We start from the raw sequence: 12,225 nt of genomic DNA, 5'->3' as shown, positions 1-12,225 counted from the left end.
ACTATCTGAATCTCTTTACCGTTTGTCTCATGCATTGAGTCACTTCCACGCAATGTAAGGTCTTAATCTGTGGCAAAACAAAACTATTAAAAAGAAAAAAGAAACTGCTATATATACTGCAAAATTCTTGTCCAAACCATTTTAACTTCTAAGGGATATGTTGTCTTTTGGAAAAAAAAAAGAAAAGTTTGAAATGTTGCATTTAAATGTTTTACTGTAGGAAACAAATAGAAGAGATGGAAGAAAAACAAAGATCTGACAAAGCCGAACTTGTAAGAATGCAGCAAGAAGTAGAGTCGCAGCGCAAAGAGACAGAAATAGTACAGCTGGAAATTCGAAAACAGGAAGAGAGTTTGAAACGGAGAAGTGTTCACATTGAGAGCAGGTTAAAGGATTTGCTGGCTGAAAAGGAAAAATTCGAAGAAGAGAGATTACGGGAACAACAGGAGATAGAGCTTCAAAAGACAAAGCAGCAGGAAGAAATTTTTGCCCGGGTCAAAGAGGAGTTGCAGCGACTACAAGAACTTAATCATGATGAGAAATCAGAGAAAATGCAGATTTTCCGTGAACTAGAAAAACTTAAAAAGGAAAAAGACGAACAGTATATTAAGCTGGAATCAGAAAAAAAGAGACTTGAAGAGCAGGAAAGGGAGCAGGTGATGCTGGTGACTCATCTAGAGGAGCAACTTAGAGAAAAACAGGTAATGATAGAGCTCCTGAAGAGAGGGGATGTACAAAGAGTTGAAGAAGAGAAAAGAGATCTTGAAGATATTAGGGAGTCTCTTTTGAAAGTCAAGGAAGCCCGATCTGAAGGTGATGAAAACTGTCAAGAGTTAGAAAAAGCACAGCATGATTTTGTGGAGTTTAAAAGGAAACAACTGGAACAATTGACTATTTTGGAAAAAGATTTAATTCAGCAAATGGATCACCTAGAAAAGGAAATAGCAGATGGCAAAGGAGCTCTGGAACACTTAATATTTGCACATGAGGAACATTTAAATCTCAAGAGAGATGATGATGACTTTGTGGATGCTGTGTTCAAGGCTGAAGAAGTTGACAAGATAAAGCCAGCAGAGTACAGGCTCCAATCTAAAGTACGCCAGCTTGAGTACCTGAAAAGTAATCATTTGCCAGCTCTGCTGGAAGAAAAACGAAGGGCTTCTGAAGTCCTTGATAGGGGCTTGTTAGGGTTAGATAACACTCTCTATCAAATAGAGAAGGAAATAGAGGAAAAAGAAGAGCAGCTTGCCCAGTATAGAGCCAGCACAAATCAGCTGCAGCAGCTTCAGGAAACATTTGAATTCACAGCCAATGTAGCTCGTCAGGAGGAAAAGGTTCGGAAAAAGGAAAAAGAAATCCTTGAGTCAAGGGAGAAGCAGCAGAGGGAGGCGCTGGAGCTGGCTGTCGCGAAGTTAGAAAGAAGGCACTCTGCTTTGCAGCGTCGTTCGACGATAGACTTTGAAATCGAGGAGCAGAAGCAGAAGCTTGCCACCTTGAACAACACCTGCGGCGAACAGGCCGGGCTGCAGGCCAGTCTGGAAGCTGAGCAAAAAGCCCTCGAACAAGACCGAGAAAGGTAAGTGTTGTGGGAGCTTCCATTTATTAAACCTGTCCACAAAAAGTGAATCGTTTTATACCTTGCATGTTGAGAGAGCAACTTGCTCCGTGTCCCAGTGTTTGAGTTTCTTGATGACTTTCAAGTAGTTTAACCAGAAATGAGACTCTGTATTGATCTTTAAAGAATTCTTGGTTACTCATGGATTTTGGTTTTGTTTAGAAACTTATCCCATCCTCAGCAATATAGTATTTGCATTAGCCATCACAACACTTAAATAAATCTTTTTACCTACTTAGAAAGCTCAGCCAACCTTATGATCTACCCTTACAAAAACATGTGCCATCTAACAACTTTTTTCTCTTAAAACATTAACATGTAACATTTTGTTTCTTTATATGTAACAAACTAGATGTTTGTTCAAGATTTGGAGACTGCTAGTGATAGTAGATTGCAAACCGTGTGTCTCAAGTGGTGATGTAGTGAACACTTCTGGTATTCAAAGTGAACAGGTATAATGATTAATTTTTGCTGTTGGTTTCAGGGGTAAATAAAATAGAGTAGCCATATATCAATGTAAAATTTGATGATGGTTTTAAAACTTATTGGAAAGTCTACAGAGGATTTAATAGGGCCCTATGTGATTACAAATAGAAGCAGTGTTGGAATCCATTTCGTCAGTTATACACATATCTGTAGTTATACGCATGATATCTGTACATTCAGCCCAAGTATGGGAGAGTCAGAGAAAAGTGATTCAGGTAAGGGAGGATCTTCCTATGTGGAAGAAGAAGAAATATTATGTTTTATTTTTGTCTTGACCAAAAATCCTCTGGGATTAATGCATTTAATCCATGCAGTGTGGAAAAATGTGTCATCTGTTTTGCTAACAGTAGATCTTTAAAACTGGTGATTATTGGTGAACCAGTGATATCCTTTTTCTTGAGGTAGCATTTGCCATTTGGCTTTTAGTATTTAGTAATTATCTGCTCTTCTTTCATAAGCTCTTCAAACAGATGCTTGATTAGAAACTTTCCTATAGCCAAGATGAAAAGCTCTTCTGTATCCTTTTCCTTTTAAACCATTATCAGAAGAGAATAGTTCCTTTCTATACGCTGTGTAAAGGTCACTTTTTCAGCGTTTAGAGCCACATTGTGTGGATGTCAATTAAGCGTTTTCCTTACCATTTTGTTGTGGATATTGCCATTATTTTTCATAATTGCCTTCAACATAAAATCCTGTTTTCTACACTAAGCATCTCGCTTGACTAAAGTCAGCTATAAACAGCTGGACACTCCACAAAAATAGGCAACTTAGTTAGCCCTCAAGAGATTGCTGGATTGTGTGATAAGTGAAAAAATACATTGTCAGCTAGAAGACTAAGGTTTGAAAAAGGTACCAAGGAAGTGAAAAGATCTTTCCTCTTTTTTCTATTTCTTTTTCCTTTCTTGTTTACTTTAAAGTCCTCTTGCACAAACTAAATAAAACTTTGAAGTCTTTCAGTGGCTTGCTCATGGGCCTGAATAATTCAATTCAGAATATTTTTATGAAATTTTTTGTGAGGCTGAAGAAAATATTAAGGTACATGATGATATGTTACATGTTTCGGGCTACGTGGTGTTCTTGTGTTTGAGTTTACACTTCACAGTACAGAATGCCTCAGGCGCTATGTTAAGCATATGAATTGTGTATGTTTCTTATTGTTTAGCTAGGTACCATTATGTGATGATGTGCTCTGGTTCAGATCAGTGTTAACTCTCTGAAAATGTTTAAATGCAATATTTATTTGAACTGCTCTATGAGCATAAGTCCATCATAACTGGTTGGTTTTGTTTTGTCTTTTCCCCAGTTTGAATAATATGTTAGCGCAAATTCTTTCACCTACAGGATGACCTCCAGAATTATAATTTGAAGTTAATTTATACTGGAATAATGCATACACATTTTGTCTTTGCTGACAGAGGTTTGTGGCAATAGGATGAGCATGAAGTATCTTTAGAGTCACCTTTGAGACAATGAGATGTATTGTTCACAAAGCACAGTTTAGTGAACTTACTGGTGGTTGCATCACACAGGCGCATAAGTTTATAGCTATAAAAAGCAATATCTTTTGGTAGTAGAATGTTTACAGATCAAGAGGTAAGCTTTGTTCCTTTAATGTCATTCTGATTTTTGTGGTTAAATTGATTTTCCATAGATGCAAACACTCTGCTGTATCCATCAGCCACCTCCCATCCACTTTCCCTCAGGATGCGAGATTGTTTTGCTGCTAATCAAAAGGAGCAGATGGCTCCTGGCAGTGCTGCAGAAAGTACTCTAAAAATGAAGTAACAATTCAGCCCGCTTTACCTCAGCCTCAGTATTCATCATCTCTAATTTTCTGGTTTAACCTCCAGGATGGAATAAAGTAGTTGTAGCATTGTATTTCCATTTAGATATATGCAGTTGTTGGGTAAGTGGTAGAATCACAACTTTGCATTGTTTCCCCTTCTTGTGCAGGAACTTCTTTTCTTTTAGTCTTTAGTTTTCAAGTAACCCCTAGAAAAACAATTGCCTTTAGAGAAAAAAGTCATTGTGGAAAGGGGGAAGATTATTACTGTGTTACTAATCTCATCTCAGCTACATTGCAAGTGAAAAGTGTGTGCTGGAGGTTACTTTGTTATAATATAGTTTAATTTGACTAGGTGATAAATAGTGCAAGAAGTGCTTCCTCTTTTATAATAGGTGCCTTAGGCATTTTCTGTCAAAAATACAGTATCGGATTTTACATATTCTATTCTGTGCATGAATCTGGCTGTTATGAAATTTATTTGTTAAATCAAGGAGGTTTTCATTTCAAAAGACGATTTGTTAGGTATTCATAAAATAAATACTAGCTTTTAATTTTGTAAGTACATTTTCAAAAATACATATACAGACAGAAGGAATAACTGGAAAACAAGATTACTTTGTATAGTACAAAACCTAAAGATTTTCCTTCAGCTATCTTTTGCCACATCGTTTCAGGTTGTCTGTCCTTTTTTTTAGTTAGTATTTTTATTATTAGTGCTGTATTTTGAGTTTTTTCTTTCCCCCTCCCTATTTATTAATTTACTTCACACTGGAAGCTAATAAATGATGTCATTGGTAGAGTTCTGTAATGAGGAAAGTTTATTTGAATTCTGCTAATAGATGGCTTAAATCTTATTAATATTTAATGTTCCGAGTTAGATACCTTTTGCATTGGAAGTTACTGAAGTTGTTTTATTCAACTTAAAACTGCTGTTGTAATGTGGTTTTGATCAGTCTCTATTTTCTGATCTGTGCCTAAAGAGCAATTATTATTTTTATATCTTCAAAATATTAATACTTACAGTCGTACGTACATCAGTCCCAGTGAAATTACAGCACTTCCCACAAGAGCTATGGAAATCAGCTCTAAACCAGACAAAGTGAATTACATTTTAAGATCTCTTCATAGGCTGGACCAGGAAATTCAGCAGCTGAAGCAAAAAATCTACGAGGGCGATGGTTGTCAGAAGGGAAATCATGGAACGTTAGAAGAGAGACTGTCCCACCCCGCTTTCCCTACCAGCCCGACAAAGCCACAGCCGCCTGCTGCTCCACTAGTTGACGATAGGTAGGTAACCTGCATTTCTGCAATATTTTGATAGGAATGCAAACAACAGCTTTAGAAAACAAAAATATTAAATTGTCATTCCTCCAGGGTTGTTTTTTAATTAAATTCTGTAGTAGTACTTAAAGGCTAATCTGGAAAGAAAATTAATTTGCTGTATTTTACTTTAAATAACCAAAAGATTGATCTATTGCTCCTGTGCAGTTTGGTTTAGAGGTTTGTGAAACTGTAGGCTTAAATGTATTTAAATTGTTTTTGTGTTTACCGTTACTTGTCTATATGGAATTGCTTTAAATCGACTTAAAGTAACAAAGTAAATGAAATTGTCTTAAGCATTGTTTAATACGGTAGCTCTCTGGTATCACTTAAAATCTATTTCCTTTCTGTTCTGTTTACACTTACACACACAGTTGTTAGTACCAACTCTTGGAACATTCCTTCTGTTTGAAGACCAGAGCTTTGTTAGCCCAAGTTGCCGATATTGCACAAGTGATAAAAGCAAACCATTAAATAACTAAAGATGCAACCCCAGCCTCCTATTTCTTCTTCATCTCTCGTACACTCAGTGCCACTTGTAAGCAGAGCTGTATGCATAGCAGTGGCTTAACCTGTGCTCCATTATATTGTCTAATAGTGAAAACAAATTGTTAACCTTTGCCTGTTAAATGAACACTCGCTTAAAAGTCCATGTTCCTTAAGGAGCGATAAAACCTGGTCTAACATTAAGCCTGCCAATTAGCAGTTGTGCAGTACTGGGGGTTCATAAGCATTTCGAAGAGCCCTTTAGCCTGTCTTGATTTTTATCTAAGCTACTTTTAAAAAAAATTGTCTATATCTTGAAGGATAAATGCCTTTATTGAACAAGAAGTGCAGAGAAGGCTCCAGAATATTCATCATAAAGCTGAGGATAATGACGTTAGCCTGTCCTGGTCTGCAGAAAGTGGAAAGGTGAGCAGAGATGGGTAGGAAATCCTGACCTTCACTATACCATGTGTAACAACTGATTTAGTTTTGTTCAATAATTTTCATGTTTTCCTATGTTCTTAATTTTGATTTTCAAAAAAGTAAACAGTAAATCAGGGATATCAGTTTTAGATTTTGGTCATATTTTTTTCCCAGTGGCTGTTTTATGTTGTGTTCCATTTTTTTTGGCAATAGGAAGCAATAGGAGGCTTACAGATGAAATAAAAATATTGATTTTATTTCTGTAAAATACAGGGATAAAATTCCATCCAGAAGAATGGTAATTGTTTATACTTGCAAACAAATTCTCATTTAAATACTAATCGTCTAATTCATCTCAAGACTGCGCTGATTGACTTCTAAGCCAATGGTTTAATAAATATCAATAAGAAAATAGTTATTTTTGGCTACTAAAAAGAGTATCTCTTCCTCTAAATTGTTTTAAGTGAACTTGTACAAGGAAGTCACTCTTTTTAATAATCACCTGTACCTTTTTATTGTTAGGATAATGAGAGGCTTAATAATGGCACTGTTAAACGCAAGCTGAAGTATGAGGTAAGTCATAATTTGTCAGAATGAAATGGTTGTCTTAAATTATGGCATGTCCTATAATTAAATTTCTTAATGTTTAGCTGCATAATTAGAATGTTGAATTCACAGCAAGATTAATGGCGAGTAGAAACAGAAATGTGTTTTGCCAACTGGAATGAAAGTGATTTTTTTTTTCAGATTTGACATAGCCTTTTCTCTATCTGAAAGCTGTGGTGTTATTGTGGATGTTTCTTCCTTGTTTTGTCATGATTCTTAATTTGGAACAGTATCCTTTTCCTGATTTTTTTGAAGGATAAAAGCTTATAATGAGGAGAGATTGTCTGAATTCAGAATACTTCGCATTTTTGACTCACAAGGAACTGACTGCTCTAAGTGTGTCTATAGCAGCATCAGACAAATTTGTCATGAAGGGTTCATACATGTATTTTTAAGCTGAGGCTCAGACCTCTCCCACTGTGTTTGGTTGCCTAACTGTTACTTGAAACATGGTTATTTACTCGTCTTGGTGAGTAAATCACAAATACCTTCACGGTTTTAAACCTTAATAGTAGGAGGGCTGCAACAACTCTAATTTGGACTGTGTTTTTGCTTTTACATTTATTTTTAAACTGTGTTGGACTTTGAACAGTATCTGTGATACTATAGGAATTTTTTGTGTGTGTGCATGTGTGGAAAAATAATAAAGGGCTTAAAATTTCTGCATCACCCCTTGAGTTTCCTATCATTTCCAAGTAAAGCGAATATCATCAAAGTGAAATGGATACTGTACAAAGAAAAGCAGTCACGGGCCAGGCGGATCAACCATTCCTGAATCAGATCTCAATCGCTTCTCTTGGATTCTCTCACTCAAATTTTGAGAGATTGTACAATGATTGTACCGGTTTTGAATGATTGTACAAACCTAATCAAAATCAGTCATCAATTTAAGAAATTTTCAAATCAAAAGATTTTCTTTAAGAGACGTTTCTGTTTTCTTCTTTTGAAATCTTTAACAGAAAAGTCAACAGTGGCAGCCACATTGTGGCTTTCCATTTATGCCTAAAGATGGCAATTGTGTTTCTGAGTTGTGTGGAGCCAACGCAGGAGTAAGAGGCCATAAAAGACAGATGGAATATACAGAGATGTGGGATTTATTTACCAGTTCTGGAAGAATCTCCTCCTCTTTTACATCAGAGAACGCATTTGAGAATGAAGGGAATAATTCGGAACAAGAGAACTTTGCTTGTCATTGTGACGTTGAAAATAGTTTAATTCACTCTAAAAATATTAATACTTTAAAGAATAAGAATGTTCCTTATCAGAATGTTTCATCTACTTCTTTACGAAGTCATGACTTAAATAACGTGGCTTATTCGCTCTGCAAGGTTGAAAATTTCAATCATTTTGACAACAAAATAACAATTTCTCAGGATTTTGGCAGCTCAAGAACTGAATCTGATTGTTCCCACTTGAAACAGCTGTCTCCTGTAGGATCCTTAATGGGTGCTAATGAGCAGGATGGCTTTAACAGTGTATTGTGCCTTCACTTTTCTCAGTCTAATGTGCATTCTGAAATAATAACTTATAAAGAAAACAGCCCGTTTAAGATGATGCACCAGACAATCAAAGATCAGGCTAGTAATCCTCAGCTTCCAACACAAGAAACCTCTGAATTGATTTCTTTCAAGTCAACAGCTTCTCGTTTCGATGTGAGCCCAGAGCACAGCTATGGCTTGGGTTATCTTTACAGTAAGCTTTCCTGCCTCTACAAAGATACCAGTAGTCAGCTGCTCAATGGTACGGTGGTTACGAAACAAATTAAGGAGCTGGGAAGTTTGTGTGACAGAAGTGAGAGATGTACACAAGTGGTATCATTAATAAAAAAATTGCCATTTCTAAGAAACTTGCAAGTAAATATATTCTTCAAGTCAGATACGAATCAAGACGCGTCCAACTCTACTGATGATGCTAAAGTTCATACTGGAAATGTCATTCAGCCTGAATGTCCTGGGCAAGAGGTTATCACAGTGTGTGCAAGCACAGAGATCTCTGGCGCTTGTGCAAGAAAGCCCTACGAAGGATTCGCGTGCTGTTGTGAAAATGAAGAGCTGGAAAAGAGTCTTGTGTTAAGACAGGAATTTGTGCATTTTCCTGCTGTCCTTTCGAAGCTTCAGGTCTGTTCTCTGGAAAAAGTCCTGGAATTTTTGACCTGTGCCTTACCTCAAATTTGTATGAGAATGGAGGAGTTGAGAGGTGTCTATTGGCTTGTGGTTGCCAATTGCAGAAAGCCTGAACCACAACCTGCGTGCTTGCTTTTGTTCAGCTCCATCCTCTATGTTGTTTCACCCGTCAAACAAGACGTCTGCCCGAGTTCCTTGGCAATGCTTCATGAGGTTCCCATTGTCACGATAAAGGAGATTCAAGTTGGCTTTGCCGGACAGAATATTAGTCTTCTGTGTTCTGCTGAAGATGGTTTACTAACAATATTTACCTATAACAAACGCTTGACTCAAAGAATTTGCCATGATATAATAAGCCTTTTTATTTCTACAACGGATGATGCTATTTATTTAAATCACCAGCTCTTGAAAGACGATTTGATGCAAATTTCACTTGACTGGACAGCAGAAGTAAATGATTTCATTTTTTCAAATGGAGTACGATTGTCCTGTAATTTTAGAACTGAATTAGCTGATCTGGTTTACCTCCTCCATGAAAATATGGGAAGTATTAAACCTTCGTTAGCTGATATTCATGTACTGCTGTATTCTTCAGTGAAAGTAGACTCTGCTAAGCAGACTTTGTATAGAACTCTCATTCTTACAACTACTCATATAGGTCTCTTAAGGGAAAATAAAGTCTTTTATCCTTCACCTAACTTTCCGGGTGCTTCATGCCAGCGTTCACAATTTGACAGCCTTCAGTTGTACAGTTTGAATGATATTCGATGTGTGGTTTTTCCAGACAAAGAGAACTTCACAAAAATTGAGCTTGTGTTTTCTAGAAGGAGCAAGGTTGGATCTGATTCAGGAATTGTTTGTTCTAAATACTGTGAAAAAGAAATAAATACTCAGCTGACAGTCATCCCATCAATTCTTCAAAGCAGTTCGCATATCCCTTTGGAAACCTGGAAATTAACATTCAGTTCAAGTGAAGAAGCCATTTGGCTAATTAAGCATCTGACTAGGTGTTGAAATCCAAATACGTTAATGAATACTGATAATTTTTTTTTCTTTTTTTTTTTTTTCTTTTATGTTATCAATAGGCAAAAGAGTCTCTTAAACCTGTAAGGGAATACTGTACAATATGAACATACATATTAGCAAAAAACATTATTACTTGAGTACTTACTTTTTGTGAGTCTCTGATATGCTGTATATAAATTTTATTGGGAAAGTGAAGAAATTAAATGTTTCTGTCTTATGTAGTAGCTGGATCAAAACTAAAATTACAACTGTGTCTTCTGATTTCCATTTTGGCTGTAGTTTCTGGCTCCCTCGATCTCCTATCTCCCTTCATTAATGTCTTCTCCGTTCCTCCTTTATTGCCTTTTCCTTAATCTTTCTGAGTATCTTTGTTTTTCATGATTCTCATCTGTTTTATGCCTATGATCTCAATATTCCAAAACATCGGCTTTTTTGTTTGTTTGTTTGAACTGTAAGGTATGTTTAGGTTCCTATTGTACATTCACTGCGTGCTCTTAATACTGTGAATGTTTATAGCTTTTGTACTTTTTGGGAAGAACAGCATTGACAGATTTCCCCCTCCTTTCTTTTTCTGAGTGGGAAACTATGTCATTTAAGTAATTCCTGTTTATTTTGTCCAAATACTAAAGTATTCTACACAATAGAATAAGTCTTTCACTTCGCTCAATATGAGTGTTTATGGAAAGTATAATGTGAAAATGAACCTGCTTAAAGGCTGTACACATTTGTTGTGCTTTAAATAGCATTTTGACCTTTGGTCGTGCTACTATACCTAGGGTAAGACAAACATTTTGAGGTTTATGATCTCCGTACATGTTTCTCATGCTGTTAAATAGATAGAGACTGGGGATACTGCCTGAAGGATGGAGTAAGTTTAAATCTAGAGTTATCTCCATGTAACTTGTCTGGCTTGACTTTCCTCTCCTTCTGCCTGCTTACTAATGGGGGTTTTGATGCTGTGAGATTGCGTCTCTGACAGTCTCTTTAATATTACATTCCAAGAAATAATGGAGGTATTGAACATTAATAAAAGATTTCCATTAGTTGAGACTTCACTTTAGCTTGGTACAAGGTTGTTTTTTACCTGTTAACCCTTGTCAGATGTTCAAATAATAAATAAGCTGTTGTCTCCCATCTTTTGTTTCTTCCCTGGTGAAGGGAGCTGAATACCTTTGAATTCTGTTGCTTGAATGTGCCATCTGCCTTGTTTGAGGAAGATGGTCCTTGGCAGAAAAAACAGTGGTATCTAATCTAAAATTCTAAATTCTGTAAGCATATTGCCAGTAGAGGTGCAATCTTCTACTAGACAGAGTTAGACTTCAGTCTCTCTACTGGTATAAGAACATTTCCCATTTGTTCTTACCATATGTTAAGACAGGGTAGTGTAATTCATGTGGGATTTAAAAAGAAATGACTTGCATTGGATGAGTAAGTAGTGTCTGGAAGGATGAACACTGGTTTGGATAGAGAATTAAGGGCTTTTTTTTAATCATAACAAACCTTTCTACCTTAAGGAAGTCCAAAGGTGAGGAAAGTGTGTCATGTTATTTTGAAGTATGTTGGGTTTTTTTTAACAAAAAAGGTATGTACATATATCACACAGAACATGCGGTAGACAGAGTAGTTATGAATTGGACCCTCATTTTGTGTCAGTCCAGCCCAACAGTGGATCACGTTGGCGTTTCTTCTGAGCCTTGCCAAAAGTGAACATTGAGTGGCTCTATCTGGAAGGACTGTCTTAATCAGTTAAATGACAGCAATTTCTGCAAATAATGCCTTTTCAGATTATACCTCAAAGTTAAATATTTATGCATGTTGTGTTCCAGATAACATGGTTTTCCTCTTTTGCGTTTCTTTTCAAATCTAAGTTGATGAATATTCTGCACTTTTGTGGCCAAATGACTTCACAGCAATTTCTTTTATTCTACTGTAAAGGAAACATAACATAATGGTCGATGTTTATGACTATCAAAGCATTATTTAATATTTAATACATCATGGTGTGTTTTTCACAGTACTTTGTGTTTGAGATTATTTTCTCTCTGACTATTAGCTGTTTGTAATACTTCCCTGGAAATGACTGCAAATAAATTACATCTTGACAGAGGTGGCTTTAGGAGTGGCTTTATGATTTTATTGTTGTTTTAAAACAGATCATATTGTTGTCAAGGCAATGAACTCCTCTTTGCCCCAAGGAAAGAATTACATTTCTACACTCCAGAAATGAGTTTTAGTTGAAAAAGCCAGTAACCTGGGGAGAAGTGGAAGAAGGGCAAAATGGCATGGAGAAAATACTTGTTGTGTAAACAAAGGTTGCTAAAAATGTTTTTCCATTCCAATGCAAATGTTTTTTG

General features: G+C 36.3%; 2 protein-coding genes across 13 annotated transcripts in view; both read left to right on the top strand.

The window, feature by feature from the left end:
- LOC309437627 (kinesin-like protein KIF16B) overlaps positions 1-12,225 on the top strand; it is a 133,737-nt gene that overhangs the window by 77,618 nt on the left and 43,894 nt on the right. For 11 of the 12 annotated variants that reach the window (XR_014183588.1, XR_014183589.1, XR_014183590.1 and 8 more), the window contains exons 19-22: positions 221-1,576; positions 5,016-5,174; positions 6,014-6,119; positions 6,639-6,689. Coding sequence is in view for 8 of the 12 variants with exons in the window: in XM_082048195.1 (XP_081904321.1) it covers positions 221-1,576; positions 5,016-5,174; positions 6,014-6,119; positions 6,639-6,689 (1,672 nt within the window). In the remaining 4 variants the exon portion in view is untranslated. The remainder of the gene's footprint in view (positions 1-220; positions 1,577-5,015; positions 5,175-6,013; positions 6,120-6,638; positions 6,690-12,225) is intronic. The other variant, XM_082048191.1, reaches the window with a different exon arrangement.
- On the top strand, positions 7,808-10,642 carry LOC309437559 (uncharacterized protein; the record flags this gene model as incomplete). The annotated part of the gene is made up of 1 exon (XM_082048103.1): positions 7,808-10,642. The coding sequence occupies one exon, from the start codon at positions 7,808-7,810 to the stop codon at positions 9,857-9,859; it is 2,052 nt and encodes a 683-aa protein (XP_081904229.1). The 3' UTR covers positions 9,860-10,642.

Source organism: Streptopelia decaocto, assembly GCF_964273445.1.
Source record: "Streptopelia decaocto genome assembly, chromosome: 3".
Taxonomy (NCBI): Eukaryota; Metazoa; Chordata; class Aves; order Columbiformes; family Columbidae; genus Streptopelia; species Streptopelia decaocto.
Note: the sequence above shows the minus strand (reverse complement) of the source record. Positions and strands in the feature narration are given on the sequence as shown.